General features: G+C 47.7%; 1 protein-coding gene across 10 annotated transcripts in view; it reads left to right on the forward strand.

Moving 5' to 3' along the window:
- Positions 1-23,162, forward strand: part of TAX1BP1 (Tax1 binding protein 1) — a 702,037-nt gene that overhangs the window by 367,991 nt on the left and 310,884 nt on the right. For 6 of the 10 annotated variants that reach the window (XM_078663492.1, XM_078663487.1, XM_078663490.1 and 3 more), the window contains exon 9: positions 20,433-20,687. In XM_078663492.1, the coding sequence (XP_078519618.1) occupies positions 20,433-20,687 (255 nt within the window). Of the gene's footprint in view, positions 1-12,641; positions 12,897-20,432; positions 20,688-23,162 lie in introns of all 10 variants that reach the window. The other 4 variants (XM_078663483.1, XM_078663485.1, XM_078663484.1 and 1 more) reach the window with 1 other exon arrangement.

Here is a 23,162-nt window from a genome sequence, read left to right on the forward strand (position 1 = left end):
CAAAGTGATACTATAGCTGATTCAGATGAAATTAGACATTTTTTAAGGGAATTTGTAACTGACACTGGGTGGAGTAAGGTCATAGATACTATAACTGGACTAGGAAGGACTTGGAAAAAGAGATTAGTATTGCAGAGCTGCAATTAGGCCTATCTGGTCTGGCTTCTGGGAAAGCAGCTGGCCCCGACAAAATCCCCTTAGAACTTTATAAAATACTAGGAGAACAAATACTACCTTTCCTATTGGGTCTGTTTGTTGGGATACAATGGAGCAGCACTCCACCAGAATCGTAGAAAGAGACTAATATAATTATTTTTCCTAAAAAGGGCAAATCTGCCGAGCTTCCACCATCGTACCGTCCTATTTCGCTGATCAATTCTGACTCTAAGCTTTACGCAAAGATCTTGGCTCATCGGCTCGGGAGGGTCATCGAACATTTGGTCTCCCCCTGGCAGTATGGTTTCATCCCTGGTAAGGGTACAACGGATAATACCCGTAGCGTTATCTCGCTCTTCGATATCATGTCTGGGACAGGGGGCCAGATGTCGATGTTCCTCCTAGATGCTGAGAAAGCTTTTGATCGGGTGTCATGGGAACTTCTCTGGGGTGTGCTTGAGTCTATTCATTTTGAGACTGGACTTATTAAATCGATCAGAGCAATGTATCAAGAACCAAGAGCTAAGCTCCAAGTAATGGGTATTGAATCTCATCCAATTATTATATCGAGAGGAACAAGGCAGGGATGCCCCTGCTCCCCGATAACGCTTGCTCTGTACATCAACAATCTGATTATTAAACTATTACAGACCCAGGGGAAAAAAACAATCAGTGTCGGTGCGTATGAAACAAAAATACTCACTTATGCCGATGATGTGGCAGTATTAATACCAAACCCCGCTGAGGCAATTGCAGAAATAGAGATTATTACCTAGTCATTAGGTCATTACTCTGAATACTCTCTTAATAGAGATAAAATGATTGTTTTATGCACCGATAACATTTACTATGATGATCCTAGAAAAGCAGAACAAACCACGTATCTTGGGGTATGTCTAAGCCCAAGGGTCGAAAACATTAACATATTGAACTATGAACCCCTAATGAGGGACATAAGAAAATATCTTACAAGAGTTAATAGTTTGCATTTATCAATCATTGGTAGGGGAAAGTTTCTAAAAATGAATGTACTCCCTAGGGTACTATATTTGTTTCGAGCTATTCCCTGAATTATAGAAGATAATATTATTAAAACACTTGAATCACAAATGTCTAATTTTGTCTGGCAATACGGAAAAATTAGGAGGTCTTTGAAATATTTATATTTACCACAAAACAGGGCTGGCCTAGAGATCCCCAATATGATGTTATACTATTGGGCTGCTCTTCTCCATCAAATGGTACCACTTTTTAATACAACGGCTGCTACTGAGAATACAGAGGTCATGGAAATACCATCTATCTATGAATTATCAATTGGAAAGAAAGCCCAAGGGCTCCTGCTGAGACAACCAGAGCCAAGCTACTATAAAAAAGTTAAATTCAAAGTTATCAGTAGTGCTTGGAAAATTCGGAGGAGGGTTTCTAGATATATGGCAATCCCAAAATGTAATAGATATACCCCTTCGTGGCATTCTTATCTATTGCCTGTACAGGCTAACGACTTTGCTAAAAAATGGGAAAGCGTGGGGATTACAACAATATGGGACTTTTGGGGAGGGGAGTCAATTACCAGGTTTTTGAGTTTACAGAGAAATTTTGAAATTTCTAATAATGACTATTTTAAATGTATTCAGTTAATACTATTCTTATCTTAAAAACTCCGGAATTACATTGGAAAAGATCCCATTCTTTGATATTATAAGTAAAAATTCAACTAGAATTGGAACAATATATGGCTTGCTTCTTGAAAAGCTTCAAGATGACCTGGAACATACAGAGTCATCATGGGCTGGTAAACTTGCTAACCCCAATGTTGATATTGACATGAGCCTATTTTTAACATCACGGTTACTCTTAACTTCTAACTTAAAAGCCCAGCTGTATAAGACCATCTTTAATTTGTACTATACCCCTGCTAACCTGTATGCATGGGGTAAAAGAATAAACGATGAGTGCCCCAGGTGCGGAGCGGGCCCAGAAATTAACAACACTTAAAAAGATGCTGTCAGAATTTTGGGAGGAGGTGTTCGGGCATAAGGTGGCGGAATCGCCTACTTTTCTTATTCTTGGCTATGATAGCACTCTGGGGCTTAGTACAGAGGAGGAATCATGTCTTTTTGTGGGAACAGCAGTTTATAGAATAATACTTGCAGCTCGCTGGAAGGATGTTATGTTATGTTAAATGTATTTTTTGAGCGCACAGCTACCCCAGCAAAGGGGTGTCCTGGATCCACCAAGTTTTCAAATGTGGCTAGCACGATTTTTGTGGGTGTCTAATCAAGAAAAAGCCATAAACTCTACTAGAGGGAGACATCCTAGAATACGTGGCAGTAAGATCTGATCTCCAATTGCGGCCTGGAGTAGGGATGTAAGAAGGGTACAAGAAAAATCGCTCCCGCTATAATATGTATATTATTGACGTCTCGTAATGTAATGAATGAATGTAATGAATTGTGTACTCTTTGTTAATTGTCTTTGCTTTTCTCTATAATTGTAAAATCCTAGAATTAATGCCTTTTTGCTAGCTTTATTAATCATGAAGATATTTATATATTTATTTACTGACATATATCTCTATTTTTCTATATGTAATAATTGGAGTTGTTTAATAAAAAAAAGGGTAAAAAACAGACCGCATAAAACAAGTATTAACCTCCATTAATGTGCCTTGGTGGTTTTACATGGTCATCACTCATAATGTTCACCAATAGGTTACGCAACTGTTCGGCTAGTTTGATTTTATGCCTTCCTGCAGGACATCTTTTTCTAGCGGAGTTCAAGTTTGCCATCTCCAGTGGCAAAGCCCAGCATCATTCATTGTACCACTTGAATTCCCAGCACTATTTCCTTGTCTTGGACTGTCCACTCCTCAATGATCTCCTCGTTGTTGCAGATGGTGAACTGCAAGTGCCAGGGGATGATGAGTGCCTTTTTTTATCACCGTCTGTGTTGCTAAACCGCTCCAGAATGTCAGCAGTTGTGTACTCCAGGACTGTGGCCAGATAGACTGGAGCTCCAGTAGCTTCCCTTCTGGAACCACCTGTGTACATTGCCCACAAATAATCTCAGTCCAGCTCAGGAAGAGTCTTAGAGTGCACCTTCCCTCCTTGCTTATCATGTCTAAACATGGCAACCACTGCAAGAACTCTCATTGGGATAATGCAGATAATAATGATCAAATTACTTACATCTGCACATCTCAAATTACTTACATCTGTACTAGAGCCTACAGATTATTGTTCTTCAACAGGCTGTGCATGGAGGATACTTAGCATTTTTTTTTGTAGTGATACTGATTTAAAAATTATTATTTTCGAACAAAAACATGTTCAACATAGTGATTATAATGATCATACAATTACAGATATATATTCTGTACTTCAGCTATTTTCCAGAACCACCATTCCGTCTCCCTAAACCAGCTATTATTCTAATTAAAGTAAACCAGTTCAAGCATAATGCAATAATGAAGAGTCATGTTGTGATAAGGCTGGGCACAAACCATATATTTAACAGGATACAACATATTACATGATGTTGAATTCGGTTTGGTTTCATTTTATATTGTTTCTTTTCTGTTAACTCACTCGAGGTAAATTATGTCATGTCTTATGCCTTTCAAGAATGTTCATTAGTTCTTCTTTGGGATATCTTGTTAGATGACCAGAATTTGGCAATGTCTAGACCTGCTATGCGGTTCTTCACATGTCCGGATGTAGGGTGTGACTGATAGCTAGACAAGCCCCTCTGAGTCTGTTTATCTTTTTAAGTATTACATGGTTTTTTTTTAAAACAGATTTTTATTGAGTTTTGGTCAAACATCGTACAGCCATGCATCATAAACGGGTCTTCAGCACCGTAGCCCTTGCCAGGATAAAATCAACATTAGCCCGCATCCCCTGTACCTTAACAATTCTCCTTCCCCCCTCCCCCTCTATCCCCACCCCCCTTGTCAGTGTGCCCCCTACCGCCTTCCCCATAAAGTGGCATAAACCTTTGTGCAATAGCGCCCAACTCCTTCTAAGACACTCACAGTTGCAGCCCTCAGCCTGTTGAAGATCCAGTAAAAGTGCAAAATATAGCATGGTACCTTAGCGGTCTTTCGTTCCCTTTCAACAAGAGTGCGTAAACCCTCACATGCACCAGGGTGTGTGGACCTAGCTGGATGCGCCTCCCGTGTGTACCCCCGCAGTCGCCGCCCTAGACTCCATCGTCTGACTCGCCGGCGCATCCATCTTGTCTCCCCTACTAGTCTCCACCATTGATTGAAGGTCCCCCACCAGCGCACCCCACGCCCTGGCCGCATCTAGCGCTTTGTCATTAGAAGTGCGTCTGGCTAGCTGTATCCTAAGAGTCCCTTCACTACTCGCCCATTGTTGGAAACTCCCCCGCCACCTCAGGAAGCTGGGGCCCCCCTGGACTTCCAGTGCATTGTGAGCTCTCTCTTGGCCATAATCAACCCCAGGTCAAGGAATTTACTTGTAATTTTTGTGGCTGGTGTGTGCGGGAACCAGAGTAAGAGGCAAGCCCCCATACTCATGTCAACTTGACGTCCCGTAACCTCATTCAAGCAAGTCATGACATCAGTCCAGTATGTACCGAGCCCTGCGCAGGACCAAAACATATGGCCAAAGTCAGCTCCCTCTGCGTTACAACGAGGGCACACTGAATGTGCTCCCCCGAAGACCTGCTGAATTTTAACCGGCGTCAAATAAGCCCTGTGGAGCGTGAAGTACTGGACCAGCTGAAACCGAACATTGCGCGTGCCCTTCCAGGCCCGTCGCACGAGCTGAGGCCAGGTCGCCTCCAGTATCTGCCGGTCGAGGTCTCCCTCCCAGCGCTCCCGCAGCCTATCCAGGGGCGGCGGTCCATCCAATGCCATTCTCCTGTACAGGCAGGTGATAGCCTTGAAAGTGCCAGCGGCCATCATGATGTTTTGGCAACCCAATGACGTGGGGGGTTCCGCCAGACCCAACTTCCAGTGCTTCTGGATACCAAAGCCGCATGTAGCAAAAAGTCACCCCTCGGCAAATCAAAGGTGTCTTGCAGTTCGTGGAACTGCAACAGAGTACCATCTCTATACAAGTCCCCTATCATGTGGACCCCACGTTCCTCCCAGGTGGCCAGCGCTGACCAATCCCCGCCATGGGGGAGGGCAGTGCACATGCCCAAAGGGTTCTCCGGGGCATACGGGGTGGGAAATCCCGCCCGTTTCTGGCTACGCAGCCAGCATTGGCGAAGGGTACGCTCCTCGAGAGTGAGCTGGTCCAGCTGAAGCCTCTGCTGGAGCACTATGAAGGACAAGACACGGCGCTGAATAATTCTGCCCTGTGGGCCGTCTGGGCCACTAAACTCCCGCGCCACCACCTGCGTGAGCCATTGCAGCTGTGCCGCCAGATAGTACCATTCAAAATCCGGTACCTCCTTCCTCACGCGATCTGAACAGGGTGTTCAAAGCTACACGTCTCCTGCCGGAGCCCCAGATGAACCCTATCACCATCGACCGCAGCATCCTGAAGAAGGAAATCGGAATCCACACCGGCAGTGTGCGAAAAAAATAAAGCAGTCGTGGGAGGGCCACCATCTTCAACAGCGCTATTCTTCCGGCCACTGGCAATGGCGGCAATGGTGGCCGTCTGAAATGTGTCCTCCCGCACAGTCATCATTGGTTGCCAAAAATCTTGGTGTTAAACTGGACAATAAGCTTTCATTGAGAGCTCATGTCCTTGGTCTGGCCGGCACCTGTTTCGGCATTTTGAAGATGCTCCGCAAGTTCCTTCCACTGCTTTCTGCGGAGCATAGGCGGATTACCGTGCAGGCGCTTATTGGATCCAGGTTGGATTACGCCAACACCCTCTTTCTCGGCCTCCCTGACTATCTAGTCCAGCACCTGCAGGTGGCACAAAACTCTGCTGCCCGTGCCATCTTTGGCCTGCATAGGCGAGCACGAGCTTCTGGGCTGCTGCAAACGCTGCACTGGTTGCCCATCCGGAAGCGGATTATGTTTAAATCCCTGACGCTGATGCACAAAGCATTGTTTGGCTCAGGGGCCGGGTACCTACGGCGCAGGTTGGCCTTCTATCGCCCAGTCCGCTCACTGCGGTCTGAATCTCTTTTTACTGCCGTGGTTCCGCGTGTGAGGAAGGCCCGCACTGGGGGCCACTCCTTCAGCTGCAAGGCACCCCAGTTGTGGAATTCTCTTCCACTGGCGCTACACAGCACCCCCAATCTGCTTCAGTTGAGGAAGAGCTTGAAGACTTGGCTTTTTAATCTCTAGTTTCTTTCTGGTGGGTCTTTTCTGTTTCTTGTATCTGTTTTTCCCTGTTATGTTATTCTACATTGAGCTGCCTGTGGAAAGCGCCGGGACACTCTTTTAGAGTAGCCGTGCGCTATATAAACTTATTTTAACATAACATAACATAACATAACACTGACAGTGGGAGGGTACGCCAAAACCCCATACTGCCTCTAATGCCCCTCAACGCTCTGCCCACATTTCCCTCATATAGGAGCGAGTGGGTGTGGTAAATATAGACACCAAGGTACGGTAAGCACTCCGATTCCCAGCGCAGTCCCTCCAGCTCCGTGGGCTGGGCGCTACGTGATGTCAATGGGAATAAACAGGTCTTGGACCAGTTAACACGCAGCCCTGACAATTCGCCAAACTCCCGAAGGAGGGCCCGTACACCTCGCACCGAAGCCTCCATGTCGGCCAAGTATAGTAAGAGGTCGTCGGCAAACATGGAGATGTAATGCGGATCGCCGCGCAGCAGCACCCCCCATAACATCGCCCCTGCCGGGCTCGTGCTGCCAGAGGCTCGATCGCCAACGCGCAAAGAGGAGCGGGGACAAGGAGCAACCCTGTCGGGTGCCTCTTTCCACCAAGCATGCCGCAGATATTGAACGGCCCGTACGGACACTGGCAGTAGCGGAGTCATACAGCAGCTGCGTCCAGCGGACGAAATCACCCCCTAACCCGAACCGACGAAGCACACGAAACAGATACGACCACCCAACGCTATCGAATGCTTTTTCGATATCCATCGACAGCACGGCCGCGCCCGAGGGACCCTCCCCCTCTACTTCCATGACCCGTATCAGTCGCCGTATGCATGTCGAGGTGTTCCGCGTGGGAATGAAGCTCGACTGATCCGGGTGCACCAGAGTACACATATGCATGGTCAGCCGCGTGGCCAAGATCCTACTCAGCACCTTATAGTCCACAGTGAGCATCGAGAGCGGACGGTAAGCAGTCCTTGCGGTAGGCAGTCCACCCTTCTTCAGTAACGACACTATGATCACCTCTCTGGCCGACGGTGGCAGCCTGCCCAGCTCCCAGGCCTCGCCATACACCCAATGTAATTGAGGTGCTAGGAGGTCAATGTACGAGGCGTAGAACTCGACCGGCACCCCCCGGCGTCTTCTTTCTGGCCATGTGCTTAACCGCTGCTCTAATCTCCCCCAAGGATATAGCAGCGCCCAGTGCATTCCCCTGTTCTGAGTCTAACTGCGGTAACTGCGCCTCATCCAAGAAGGCATCCAGCCCAGCCGGAGGTACCTTCAGCCTGCTCCAGTAGAGCTCCGCGTAATAAGCCAGAAACTGATCGTTAATCTCTTTCTGCGAGTGAACCAGGTCCCCCGTGGGTGTAGCCAGTGATAGTATCGGCGTACCCCTAGTTTGTGGGTTGGCCAGCCATGCCAACAACGTGCCTACCCAGTCTCCCTCAGCGTGCGCCCGGACCATGTACTCTCTATAGTCAAGGCAGCGAAGCCTCTCAACTTGAGTGGCTACCCACTCCTGAGCCGCTAGCACTTCCTCCCTACTGCCCCCCTCTATATGACTAGCCTTCTCCACCTGCCGCAGTGAGGCCTCCTCCCGTCCTATATCACCTAGCAAATTCCGACGCGCCCCCGCTGTGGACGAGAGGCACACACCTCGCACCACCACTTTAAAGGCGTCCCACTCATGCTCCCTGGTGGTCGCGGAACCCGCGTTCTCCTGAAAGTAATGCTCTATGCCCTCCCGCACCTCCGCGTTAAACACCGGGTCCTCCAGTGCCAGCGGATTCAGTCTCCATGTGGGAACCGACTGCCGCTGTCTCGACCAGAGGACCGTGAGCAAGCAAGCGTTATGATCCGAGATAGTCCTCGCTAGGTATTCGCTGCTACGTGTGAGTTCCTGGGCCCCAGGTGTACAAAGCACAGTGTCAAGGCGCACGTGAAGGTCATGGGGTGCAGAGTAAAACGAATAATCCCTGTCAGCAGGGTGATGTGTCCGCCAGGTATCTAAGAGGTCCCATTTTTCCTGCCAATTCTTCCGTGCCCTGGCCACCCTGCGCACCACTGATTGCGCCAGTGGGGGATGGGAACGATCCATCTCCTCGTCTACCACCGAATTAAAGTCCCCCCTCCCCCCTCCCCCCCATAAACACTGTGCCCACCAACAGGGATGCCAGCCTCCCCGACAGCGCCGAGAAGAACGCAGCCTGATCAGAGTTTGGGACATAGACACTGCAAAGCGTAACGTCCCGGCCATCGAGACGCCCCAGCACAGCCACAAACCTCCCGTCTGAGTCCACCATCGTCGTCATGGGTTGAAAGGGGACACCTGCGCGCACCCATACCAGCGCCCCCCTAGCATAAGCGGAGTAGGTGGTATAGAAGAGTTGCCCCCTCCATCGCCGCTGCAGCGCCTGCCCTTCCACTTGAGTTAAATGTGTTTCCTGTAAAAAGGCCACCTGGATCCCCCTGCGGACCAAATATGCATGCACCTTATACCGCTTCCTCATGGAGTTGAGCCCCCGCACAATCCAGGTAATACATTTCAATTCGAGTCTAGCCGCCATCAGTAGGCCTATAGCGGAGTCCAATCCCACACAATCCTAGCGGCACACTGACAATCCCCTTTAACGTGTAACAGCCCCAACCAACTCCCAACCCACCCTCCCCCAGAACAGGTGCCAAACAGTTGTTACCCATCCAAACCCTGCCCCCGTCAACGAGGGAAACTCTGGTAACTACCAGAGACTCACAAGCTATGTGAGGTAGAGGGGGTGACTCCACACCAGCCAGGCAGGACAGCAAGAGACCCACCACACCGTGATAGGCCGATCCCGCCCATGATAGCCTCCTCCCCCCAGCAGCGCCTCGACCCATTTGAGTTCTCAGTCCGCCAGAGCCCTCTCACTCCCCAGCAATACCCCTTCAAGACAGAAGAAGGCGTTCCTCCCAGCGCCCCAAGAAGCGGTCCCCCAGTGTCCCCCACAATGTCAACACCACAGGCCGAGCATGCCCCCTTACTGTACTTCGCTCAGCATCCTGAGTATCATTCGTCCATCAGTCCATCGGCCGTCTGTGGTGTAACCTGAGGCAGCTCTGCAGGATCCTTCTCCGAACCCCCATCAGAGCCTCCAAAGTCCGCCTCATCAGAGCCCAGCCGGGAGCCCGAGTCCACCAATGGGGCCTCCGTCACCTCTCCAGAGATAACCGACACCGCCTGCAGGGCAGCCTGCCTCTCCAGCTCCGTCTGTGATTCCGACGGGGACCTCCTGTTCTGTACACGTCTCCGGTTGCGCCTACTCCTGCGCGGTTTCGGTCGCTCCTCTGTCGCCTCTGCCCAGTTGCCAGCGCCGTCTTTGCCCGCTCGGTACCGTTCCAGCCATTGCCAAGCGCCATCCGGCGTGTCACAAAACGTCGCCACTCCATCCACCAACACTTTCAAGCATGCCGGAAACAGTAAGGAGTACTGTACCCCTTCATCACGAAGGGCCCTCTTGACCGCCATGAAGGAGAAGCGGCTACGTTGGACCTCCTGGGAGTAATCGGGGAAGAGAGACACCGATGCGTTGTCCACCTTATACGGGCCAGCCGACCTAGCTTGTCGCAGGATGATGTCCCGGTCCCTGAAATGCAGCAGGCGCGCAACCACCGGCCGAGGGGGGCACCTTTCCAGGTGCTGCACTCTGCGCAGTAAGTCCTCCATCGTGGCATCCGCTGCTTTCTGGGCCAGCTCTAGCGTCTCCAGCACCAGCTCCGCAGACTTGACCCGATCAGCGAGCTTGTCGTGGTCCGCCTTCAGGAGGCCTAGGCCTGTTGATACCTGCGTAATGTCCTGCCGCAGCGCTTCTCTAGTGTCCCCTATGGCCTTAAGGATCTGGTCCATTTGCTGCTGTTGTAGCCCCGCATTCTGGCCCTCCGTCGAGCTCTGTCCTTGTACCTCCGGTAGGTCCTCAGTCTGGTCGGCTGGTGCCGCCCCTGCTCCCTTTCGCGGTTTCCCCATGGCGCAGCCCCGGGTTTCGTCAAGCATGCCGGGCGCCAAAAGCCAACCTCGCGATGCTCTCCGGAACTGCAATAGGAACCGTGCTCCCCGTAGTCCCGTCCAGTCAATTTCCCAGGACCGTGGCTTGGGGGGCCGCCCGCGTAAGAAGGTCCGGGCACCAGCCCACGCTCCAAATGACACCGCGGGCTTATTGGTACCTGCCGCTCCAATGGGGGCACCACTCGCCAGCCTCAGCGCTCTCCGACGAGGTCTACCAGGGGCATACAGCAATCATAGCTTCTCGTCGAGTGCAGGGAAATCCGGCCGGTGGACTCCGTATCCGGGGGGGGCTCAGTGCGGCCCCAAGTCACTCTCCCCTGTGTGCAGCCAGCCGTGGGGGCAACTCCGTGTCCGCGGGCCAGCACCGCTACCATGGGACGCCCAGAGTCCAGAGCCCCGTGGTGCAGGAACCAAGGCACTACCGTCGTTGCCAACACCAGGTAATGAATGGGGCACCCCTGGCCAGGTCCTGCTCAGCCCGCGGGCACACCAGCCGCCAATCCTGCAGCTCACCAGCGGTGACCCCAGCAGGCCGAGCACCACACACCGCTCCTTAGCAACTTCTCCCGAGCCGGGGCCTGTGTCACAGTCCCGGGCCGCGCCGCGCCTCCAGCAGCACAGCTAGCTGGCTGTCAGGCAGCGCCACTCCCCGTAGCAAGCGGCGCCTGTCGGATCCGCTCCAGGCGTCGCCCCCCTCCGGCAATCGGGCCGCGCCGCTGCCCGGGCGCGATGGTGTCGCAGCACAACTCACCGGACCCCTCCTCTCATGACCATCGACCACTATTCAGCTGCCACGGTGTTTCGCGGGCGCCAGTGCAGGGCGCCCGCGTCTACAATTGCCAGAGGGCCGTCTTCGGGCCGGCACCAGTTCCGCTAGTCTGCGGCGGGTCGGGTCTCCAGGCGGCTCCTCACAAATCGAGGCCGGGGATCAGGCAGCTGGGGTAGGCCTCCGGCAAGATGGTTGATCGCCTCAGGCGGGGCCTCCCTCTGGTCTCCGGGCTCGTTGCTCCCGAGGCGCTCTCCCCGCACACAACTGCCGCCGAGGTGCTCCACAACCCCTAGGCACCACGCTGGGTCGTCGGCGCCGCCGGGGAAGGCCTTAGACAGGATAAACGCCGAGATCGGCCCGGAGCTCAGGGCTCAGGCGTCCATGCTCGGCGGAGTTCAAGCCACGCCCCCTCTTTAAGTATTACATGTTATAGACCTTATGGGTCTCGGATGACTCTTTCCTTTACCAAAATGTGTGCAGCTGATCATGTAGTCTAGCCATTATTTATTTATAAGAGACGACTTTATACATTTCCCGCATCCAGGAGACCATTGTAGGGCTGCCTCCTGATCTTTACAGGTACTTAGAGCATTAACATCCGGAGATTAATCTATTCTTCATTGTGACTTTTAGACCAGATAAATGTGTGTGTTTACTTGAGAAATAAAGTGATGTAAAAGTTGAGGGTATCATGTTAAGTGAGCAATTTCATTCCTAGAATAATTGTGATGAAGGTTGGTTGATGTAGAGAATCAACCGTGGAATAGATCTGTTATAGTTACCAGACTGGTTAAGATATGTTCCATATGGGTATGAGTCGGGATCAGCTGTATTAGTATATGATTGGTTCATGCTTCTGGTGACCCTGTCAAACTAAAAGCTGTGGCTATTATGCTTCAAGCCATTCTTATTCGTTTTGATATGTACATTCAATTATTTTCTTATTTTACTAATTGGTATGTTCAATCAGTAGAAATGGTAACTATAATTTTTAGGTAGTCTTTGCAAATTTAGTTGGTGGTCTGAATCTTGCCCTTTAAAAAGAGGTGCCAGTTTAACAAAAGTCACCTCAGGTGTTCCAGATAGGCTCCACATTTGGCTATCTAACAACATGGAATGAGCTAACTTCACTCCCTTTCTGGATCACTTGGGCAAGGCAGGGTTGATGCTCATTGGTTTGGCAGTGTGGGACCATTCACTGCCCACTAGTACTATGCAATCAGTATGACATTTGTAGTACTTGGATTTGAGGGTAGTCACTCGAACGCTCTCTGTAAGTAAATAATTGTAATTTATTTGAAAGGTTAGCTTGTTTTTAAATCTCAAAGTATCAGAGTTATTTTGGATAGTAAATATAATCCTGTTATACCTTTTTCCAATTTGGCTATCTTTCAGGAGGAGGCCACATTTTTAAAGGAACAGCTTCGAAGAGCTGAGGAACAAATTCAAGCGAACAGACAGGAAGCAATATTAATGTCCAGGGAACTCAGTGATGTAGTAAATATGCGAGACAAAACAATGTCTAATCTCCATAGTGCTCGTTTGGAAAATGAAAAGACTAACAACCAGCTAGCTGAGGCTGTGGCTGCGCTCAAGTCACAGGAGCTGCAGTTTCACAAGAGTAAACTGGCCTTAGTAAAACAGGCACAGGTAAACCACATAATGAAATAAGTGTTTAAGATTTGCTAATGTCATAAATAGAAGTTAGCGTTCTGTTATTCTTGCATCGTACTCATACATTGGACCCTTGTTCCTAGGTAGTTTCATTTGAAGGTATGACTGAAAAGTTTGTTTTTCTGAACCTAAGCTCTTAGTTTGAGGTCAAAGATGTTCCAGGTCCTTGCATGCCCACATGTCTGTCACCATGTTTCATTATCTTGCAGGATCATTGGTTGATCCAATGGGAAGAAGTTGGGCTTAGCTCTAGTAGGAAAGTAGCAAGTGTTGGGTTCTGCAGGTATTCAGGACCTTTGTTACAGTTAGTTTTGTGGATGGTACATAAGAACTCACATTTAATCCTCGCCTCTTCAGGGAAAAACAGAGCGCTTTAAGAGCTTTGTGAGCTTTAGGAATCTTCTTGCTACTTTTTTCTGACGTTTTTGGAGTATGGCAGTGCGTTTCTTGAGCAGATTAGAGGAGCTAAAGCTGCAGTGGTGTAAGCATGTCAGGAAGAGGGCTCTGGTCAGTCTGATGTTGTTATCAGTGTGAAGGAGTGGAAGAATGATTTATGGAAGGGAAGTATAATTATACCCTTTACCACAGTGCACAACATTGATTATAGGGTGAGGACATACAAAGGTAAATTTTGTGTCAAATTTCCAACTTCTGATGAAGTCAATGGAGGGGTTTTAAGGTTTGTGGGAGCGGCAACAGTGATGTGTTAGACTTAGGATCCCTAATCAATATGATTGCTGTCTTGGGTTCATCGATGCACAGGAAGATCTCCTTTATCCAGTGGTACTAATGCTCCATACAGATGAATGTGTCAGTTGGATTCTGTTTTCCTTTCCAGAAGTTGAGCAAGATTAAAGTATGTGTTTCTCCTTCAGTGGCAGAATAGAACATTGGTTCAATGCTTCTTGCAACTGTTTCGTTCAGGAAATTCCCTGCCTTTTATGGGAGATCCCTCATCATTTTCATCCTCATCTTTCCTCCTTCTCGCATGCAAGCATCTTGATGAACAAAGTAGCTTCCCTCCTGGCTAAAGGGGCATTGGATATTGCTCCTGCTGTTCATAGGGGGTGATGGAGGGGGATGGGGGGACCATACCATGTCTTGGAGTTAATTCCTAAATAAGTTCTTCAAAGTGCTCACTCCTATGCAGGTTTTGGTTATGTTGAAATAACAGAGTTGGGTGGTCTCTTTGGGCATTCAGGACTCGTATTTCTAAGTTTCTGTTGAAAAGCCACAGAATCTGTTTCATGTTTACTGTGCGAGAGATGCAGTTCTGTGTTCACTTCCATTTTATTTGGCCTGACCATATTGCTAGAGTCTTTAGAAAGCTGATACAGGTTGGGTTTTAATGTGCACTGCAGCCACATACATATTTTTCTATATCTGATCAACTTGTTTTTAAAAGCCCCCTGCAATGAGATTTCGCGGATAAAAACTTTGTTGCTACAACAATTTATTTGTTCAATCTTGGGTTTTTAGCGAACAACAGAAGCTATTCCAAATGCTTACTAAGGAACTTCTTTACATAGGAGGTGAACTCAACTGTACTAAACACATGGCAGATCCCTTGATGGAGAGTCAGTACTCTGTTTATCTAATGGTCTCCAGATTTTCGTTTAAGTCCTAGCAGAAAGTATAAACTGCCTTAAAGTTGTTGGGGCTCATGGCTTCATATTCCAATGGGACTTGACATCTGAGTGGAAACAGTGTCACTGCAATCTGACGGACATCATTTATATTTATCATGCACTTGCTTATTGTCTACAGTGAAGACTCCTTTGCTTGAATCTTCTGGAAGGTGAACTATTTTGGGCTCCTATCCTTGGGTGACCCTGACAATGGACTCCACCCTAGAAGCTTGGGGTGTCCACCACAGACCTCTGTCAGTTAAGACACCATTGTCACTGAGTTATAATTCCAAATCATCCTTTTGGGATTTTGAGCTATAAGGTTGTCTTTACACGTGTTTCTGTCTCAAGTGCTTAGATGTCAAGTCCAGGTCTTCATATACAACAGCCCAATTTATTTCCTGAATGGTGGCTTTCCTTGTATCAGTAATTTAGCAAGGTTTGTCAGTAACCTCCAAGGTCTTTCTTCTCTTTTGTTCCTTTCACTACATTATCAAGGGACAAACTCTGAATTAAGCCATTTATTTCCCAGAAGGTAGCCTCTGAATTTCCTGTTCCCAATTAATTTCCCATAGCGCTTTCTTTGCTGCGTCTCATCCTTCGAGGTTGTGGAAACATTGCATAATTTAGACCCCAATAGGATATTAGACATTGTATTCACAAGACTCCATGTTTCATTATTAAAAGCAATCTTTTTGTAAGTTTTCTTGGTGCTAAACTAGAACATGGTCTCAGAAAACAGATGTTTGCTAGGTGGGTTTTGTTGTCAAGCAGGCAATGCTACAAGTAAGCAGACCTGAATCCCCCTGAGGGTTTTGAAGTCCACTCTTTCAAGAGGATTATGGCCACCTATATCCTTTTAAGGGTGGTTTTAGTTTATTCGAGTAGCTTACTAGCTCAGTATCTTCTTTCTGAAAGGATTATTGCCTTAATGCAAAGGGCTGTAATTTGGTAGGGTGATGTTCCAGTTCTTATGAGCATACCTGAAGACCTCAATCCTCCTGAGTTAGATTCTCTCATCGGTTGTGGCTGGACAGATTGAGGGGGATTGGGGTGAGGGGGTAAAGCTCTTGAGTGGATCCATAGCTTCCTATCGGGACGTACACAGAGCATCCAGTTGGGGTCATTTGTATCTGAGACAATAGGGGTAGATAGGGGTGTCCCGCAGGGCTCAGTATTGAGCCCGACCCTGTTCAGTGCCTATGTGACACCTTTGGCAGACATTATCAGAAGCCATGGATTCGAAACCATCTCCTATGCGGACGACACGCAGCTAATCGTCCCCATTGAGGAAGACATTATGTCGACCCAACGGAAATTTAGAAGCTGCATATCTAGTATCGCTGTCTGGATGAGGAGGAATTTTCTACAACTTAACTCCTCAAAAACAGTAATTTTGCTTTTCGGAAAGGTGGTGACAATTTGGTCCCCTGAGTGGTGGCCACCCAAACTAGGGGAGGCTCCTCCACCCACAAGATGGGCCAAGAATCTGGGTGTAAGGATAGATGATGAATTATCTATGGAGGAACAGGTCAAGATAGTATCCGGCATGTGTTTTGGCACAATGAGGATGCTCAGAATTATTTTTTCCTGGATCCCTCTGTCGGCGAGGAAAACCCTTGTCCAGTCACTCATTGTGAATCGGCTGGACTACGGCAACTCGCTGCTGGTGGGTGCCAGGGAGGATCTACTAATACGCCTACAGGTAGTGCAGAACACCGCAGACCGTCTTGCCTTAAACAAACCGGCACGGACTCCGTCTGCCCCTTTGTTGAACCAGTTACACTGGCTACCGGTGAGGAAATGAGCTATCTTTAAGATGCTCGTTGTTGCCTTTAAATCATTACAGGGGAAGGACCTGTGTACCTCGGTAATAAACTCAGATGGTATCAACCGGCACGACAATTAAGATCTAGTAATGCCAACCTCCTGTGCACTCAAAGGATACAGAGGGCAAGAAAGGGCGGTAGAGCCTTTTGTCATCTGGCCCCTAGGCACTGGAATAAACTGCCAACAAACATCAGGGCCTGCAGTGAGCTTCCCAGTATTAAAAAACTCCTAAAGGCATGGCTGTTTTAGATGGTCGTGTCCGCCATATCTTCTCCTACAGTGCCGAGAGATCCCCTCGAGGATGATTTGTCTGCGCTTAATAAGTTCACAAAGTAAAGTAAAGATTCTATGTTGGTGGTTAAAAAACAAGCTTCTGTTTTAGCTAGTATCCATTTAAAGGAAAAGTAACTTATCCTCGGTAACATTCTTTCTGATGGATGTGGCAGCTCCCACAGTTACTTGATATCCTCTTCCTTACCCTTTTGAGTATGTATGTGGTCTTTTCTGTATTCTTTTTGGCTACTTCACACCCTGTCCTGCCTTTGGGATATGAAAAATGGATGAAGAGTATGTCACCTGTATGTGTGGCCTTTTTTTATAAGGCTGTTGTATCACTTCTTGAGAGGTTAAAATGTGCCATCTATCAACCAGGATAGCCGCTGGTGACTTGGCATTTTTAAACTTTTCCCGGAACCTGTCTTGCACCTGAGAAAAAGGTTCAACGGTGTGGAATCTGCAGCAGCTGTTCCTTTTGAACAGAAAGAACGTTGCTAAATGTAAGGAGCATGCTTTCTCTCTGTTTTCCACCCCTTTTTGTTTAGCCATTTCTTCCCTGTCTCATAGCTTGCATCTCAAAGACCAGTTATCAAATGGATAGCATCCTTCCTCTCCGGAAGAACTCAATCAGTTAGGCTTACACCTTTCATATCCGAACCAAGTACCTATTGTCTAGAGTCCCACAGGGGTCATCACACAGCCCCACACTATTTCAACATGTACAAGACTCCTCTCACTAACACCATTAGATCCCACAGAATCAACAACTCCTACCTTGATGACAGCCAGCTCATTTTTCCCCTCTCAGATGACATGGTCTCCACCAAGCCAAACTTCAAGCAATGCATGACTAGTGTGGCCAATTGGATGAAAGAAAGCTATCTCAAGCTCAACACCAAGGAGACTGAAGTGCTGATCTTCAAATAAGAGCTCACCTGGGGACTCCACCTGGTGGCCCGCCGAAGTTGAACCCACCTAAACCGACCAAGCTAGGAACGCAGGTCTCATCATGGACACCAACCTCACCATGAAGTCCCAGGTCAACTGTGTTACCTCCTCATGCCTTCACATGCTCTGCATGTTATGTAAAATCTTCAACTGGCTCCCAATGGACACCAGACATACCATCACGCAGGCCCTATTCACAAGCAGATTGGACTACAGCAAAGCACTCTAAGCCAGCATCTCAATCCATCTTCTTCCCAGACTTCAAACCATCCAAAGCGCCGCCGCCAGACTTGTCCTCAATCTCCCAGGCTGAACTCACACCACACCACTCCTCAGGGAGATCTACCAACTCCCCATCCAGAAGCACTGCCACTTCAAACTTCTCACACACCCATTCAAGTTACTATACAACATGGGACCCACATTCCTCAATCACTGGACTACACTTCCACCAACCCACCAGACAACTTCGCTCAGCCTTACCCTCACTCACACACACATACACACCTCGTATCCACAGAATCAGAACGGGAGGTTGATCATTCTCCTATCAAACTGCCACATATTGGAACAAGCTCCCCTAACACACCAGGGGCGCCTTCTCACTTCTTGAATTCCACAACAAGCTAAAGGCATAGCTTTTCAATTAGTCATCTTGCAGTACTATCGAGGTTGCCTATACTCAGGCCCAACCTCTCCACACGCCTACATTCATGTACTTGGCACCTGAATACCCTCACGAGTGACAACCAGCACTCTACAAATCCTCCTTATATTACATTACACAAGTTTAACTATAGCAGCTGCGCTATAATTCTGCATCAGTAGAGTATCACCGTAGACTTTGGTACAAGAGCTACATAAGCACACAACATCAAAACAGTAAGACAGTAGTTCTGTTAACACTCCACATTCTTCCAGTGCTACCTTAATGTAGGTATTTGATGTGGCAAACTGCGTACACATAAGGTAAAGTATATCTGAATTAAGATAGGGATATCAACATGGATGCATTCCTTCAGTGAGTAACGCTGCCCATGGGCTCCAAGATTATTAAAATATTTCTGGCCAATAATGACTCATTGTCTTTGCTGTATCCTTGATTCTTCTGTTTATTGTCCGAAGCATGATACCACCAGAAATTAAACACGAGGGGGTTATACAGCTTCTCAAAATTCCCATTTTTGACAACTCTTGACCTATTTGGATATTTATTTATTTATTTATTTATTTATTTATGGCTCTTATAAAGCGCACAGCTACCTCCATCGGAGGTGTCCCGGCGCTAAAAAACTGTCAACAGAGATAAGAGGAGCATATCTAAGATGAGGAGAATAGCCAAGTTTTCAGGCGGCTACGAAATAGTACTTCAGATGAGGCAAATCTGAGGTCCAGGGGGAGCCCGTTCCAGTGTTTCGCAGCAAGGACAGCAAAAGCTCTGCCGCCCATTCGAGCGCGGCGGAAGCGTGGCACCACCATAAGGCGTAGACTGTTGGAACGTAGGTCTCTCACTGAATGAGATAATGTGAGTCTCCTTCTCAGGTAATCTGGGCCAGTACCGTTGAGAGCACGGAAAACAAGAGTGAGTATTTTAAACTTAATCCGAGAGGCTATGGGAAGCCAATGGAGCTTTTTGCGAAACGTAGAAATAGAATGTCGGAAAGGGATGTTGCCAATCAGTCTTGCTGCCGCGTTTTGAACTACTTGCAGGCGTTCAATTTGGTACAGAGGAGCCCCCGCATAGAGACTGTTGGCATAGTCCAAATGGGACGTTATTAGCGCCTGCGTGACTGTTCTGCGCGCATCCATTGGCAGGAATGGGAAAAAATTTTTCATCATTTTTAGCTTACCAAAACAGGCAGCCGTGACCTTATTAATTTGCGGGCCGCAGGAGAGCGTGTCATCAAACTGGAATCCCAAATTACGGTACAGAACACTGCTGTCTGTTTAACTTAAATTCAGAGAACAGCAGTCTTCTGGATGATCTTCTAGTAGGGTATTCTATCCATTACTGGCTGAGTTTCCATCCTTCCGGCATTGGACTATATTTGTCACACTATGTAGGCAGTGTAAGTGCCCAGATACTTCCGGATGTTCATTTCACTTGACATCATCAATTATACCATCCTGTTGTATGATTTACATACTGTAGGGAGTTGTGACTCTGCCTGCAACTGGTTTCTGTGTTGAGTGTTTAGCAGAATCCACTTTTTCATAGAGTTTGATAGGATTACTCAAATCTTTATGCATGAGACAACATCATTACAAGCTGCAAACCGATTTTGACAGGTAAATAACAGTTTGCTTCTTTGCATTCGCTACCTCTGGAGTCTAGGAATCATTTGAAATTAGTTAACAAGGTTATAGTGTTGATGCTGCCATTGCATTTCTCCTGTCAGATGGTGCTTTCTCCAGTTTCTTGCATAACAAGATGAAGTACCTTGGGCATCATCTGATTCCTAGAGTCTGTGAGGCAGTGACTATGCTGCATGCTTTCTCTGTGGTATCGATGTGTGTTTGGAGTGCCTCTTCTGTAATTTATGCTCTCCTCCCTTCCTATTAAGCTCCAGATAGGATCTAAAAGATATTCTAAATCGGCCTAGATGGCATACCGTCTAAATTTGTTTCTTGAATTTACTGTAGTAAGTGTATGTTTTTGAAACCTTCTCAGTGCTTTTATTTTATTCCATGTCATGTGACATTGTAGTCACTTTATTAAAATAACTTACAGCAAATAAATGCTTAAAATGGGTGATTTGTTTTTAAATGTGAAACATACATTTTTTTTTGTCTAGTAAATGTAATATGGGTGTGTCTTGATGTATTTCAGGAGGATGCTACTTTTTTAAAAGAGCAACTTCGGAGAGCTGAGGAGCAGATTCAAGGGAGCAGACAGGAGTCTGTTTTAATGGCCAGGGAGCTCAGTGACGTAGTAAATATGCGAGATAAAACAATGTCTGATCTTCATATTGCTCGTTTGGAAAATGACAAGGTGAAAAAGCAGCTAGCTGAGGCTGTGGCTGAGCTTAAGTCACGGGAGATCCAGGTTGCAAAAAGTAAACTAGCTGTATTGAAACAGGAAAAGGTAAATAACGTAACCAGATTGCTACTTTGTGGGAAGCAAATTTTCTGTGTCAGCGAGGGAAACGTGCCCCAGCTATTTTTTCATATAGCATTCACCCTCATAACAACCATTCCTGTTCACTTGAACCTCAGCATGTTAGTGTTCTACTATTTGATTCAGTCGGCTTCTGCCCCTAGACAAACCATATATTTTGGTACCAACCTAAGTGATTTTGATATAAATTGTGATGTGGTGTCTCCTCTTCTCTCCTTCCCTCCCCTACCCTCCCTCTGGCCCAATGTTATCCTATTGGGTAACACATGTATTGCATTCAGGCACTTCACAGTGACTTATGGGACCAATCTCCTAGACTTAAGGTGAGTATGGGGCAAGGTTCAAGGCCACACCAATTGGCCACCTCTGGAGGCTCTAGGGTGTCCAGGTGCATAAGTGTGTTACATGGTCAGGTGCCCAGTGTTAGTGAATGGGGATCGGTCCTGCAGGCTGCAGGTTTGGATTGGGTAACCAGTCATGCTGAACCAACAAGGGGGCTCAGGTGCTCTTGCTTCGGGACGTGGGGACACTTTCAGTCCACTTCCACTCAGACACGGGGCAACAGGTGCAGAGGTGTCTTGAGGAGTCTGGTTTTTCACAGCTGAGCCATTTGCGGTCAGGGGAGGCTGCACAAAGAGGCTGAAGGCCGCGTTAAGAAGTCCCCTCCAAGCAAACCCAAGGTGGGCTTCTTCTCCGGAGTGCTGGAGGACCATACTCGCACAGTTTGCCCACTTAAACTCTGACTTAGAGTGATGGGTGCAGTGATGCTAGTGGTGTTAGGTTTATGCGTTCCAAAGTACTCCTAGTTCTTTCTTTGGTACCTGCAGGGTGCAGCGAACCAGTTCCGCTGCTCCACAGGAGTTTCTGAGTCCAGGCAGAAATCTTTTGGAGGTACATCAGGTTACAGGGTGAGTCGACCTTGGCGCAATCGTCGGAAACAGCGAACAGCAGGGTTAGTGCCAAATCCGTGGGTCATTCCACAGTTCTTGCTTGTCAGTCCTTTTTCTTTTCGGTCGCCAGGGTCTGATTTCCTGGTACCAGGGACTCTTCTAAGTACTAGATTTAAGGGCATTAGGGGAGTTTAGGTAAGTAGCCATAGGGCTACTTACCCCTGAGGTCACTACACCCCTATATGCCTTGACTCACCTTTCGATATGATGGAGGTTGGAGATTACGCAGAATGCTGCTACTCAGCTTTTTATGAATTTCCCCAGACATCAATCTGCTAAAATTGTCCAAAAGGACCTACACTGGCTCCCATTCGAGCATAAAATCCAGTTGAAGACCGTTTGCATTTTGCACAAGTCACTCTACAAGAAAGTTCCTGTCCTATTAAGATCACTAGCCACTTCCAACATTCCTGGAAGGTGACTTAGATCTTCCTCAGCACACTTATTGTAGGACCCTAAATTTAGCAAATCTCGTTGGGGTGGCCTTTCATGTTCATATCACGCCCCCAAACTTTGGAACACTCTTAACCCATAATTACGTTTGCTTTCCAATGAGCTATCATTCCGTAAGGCCCTGCAAATGTGGCTTTATAGTAACTAGTCCTGTCTGAGAGCTTATTAATATGATGACTGTTCTAGCGCTGGGAGCCCTTCGTGTAGCTATGCGCTAGATTAGACTTAGAATCGAATAGAACTTCCTATGGGAAGTGGGCATCACCCTGTCTCAGAATTCTTAAGTTTGCCATCACAAAGATGGCATTCTGTTTTTCGTATTTATTTGCGGTAGCTCACCTTAGGGGTGGAACTAGCCTGAAGGTGAACACGCCTCTCTGACTACTAATTTTCTCACCTGTCCAGGCGCCAAATGGGCCCTGGATATCCTCTCCTGCGAGGGAAACCAGATTTCCATACCAAAGTTGCTGGGCTCTTTGAAGCTCCCTGCTTTGGAATGCTAATTTGCAGATTGTGCTGTGGGAGGGGGTGTAAATACCATCTGCCAGAGCCTACTCAGAGCAAAGGCCCTCATGCCTGGGGGTCAGAAACTTGTCTGTGGTGGCAGACTGGCTAGGACCACTCAGTCAGCATACTAGTAGTTGGTAGGTTTCAGAGGGCACCTCTAAGTTGCCCTCTGAGTGCATGTATTTATAAATCCATAACTGGAATCCGTGTGGGATTATTCATATCAGATGTTTCATACCAAACATCTCTAGTTTCAGTGAAGCCATCATGTACCTGGGGAACTCGTTTTTGACCAGGGTCCATCACATGTATTTAAAATGGCTTCCCTATTTACTTGTACTGGCAGTAATGAACTGGCCAGCACAGGGACATTTCTGCTCATGCAGATATGTCCACACGTGTAATTTGATGCACCCAGCCTTAGTGCTCTAAGGCCTGCCATAGGTGTGTAAATATTCCATGCAGTGCTAGGGGACATGGTATGGCCTCTTTAGTACCTGTGCCCTAGGTACTACTTACTAGGGACTTAGTG

The sequence above is a fragment of the Lissotriton helveticus genome, chromosome 10 (genome assembly GCF_964261635.1).
Source record: "Lissotriton helveticus chromosome 10, aLisHel1.1, whole genome shotgun sequence".
NCBI lineage: Eukaryota > Metazoa > Chordata > Amphibia > Caudata > Salamandridae > Lissotriton > Lissotriton helveticus.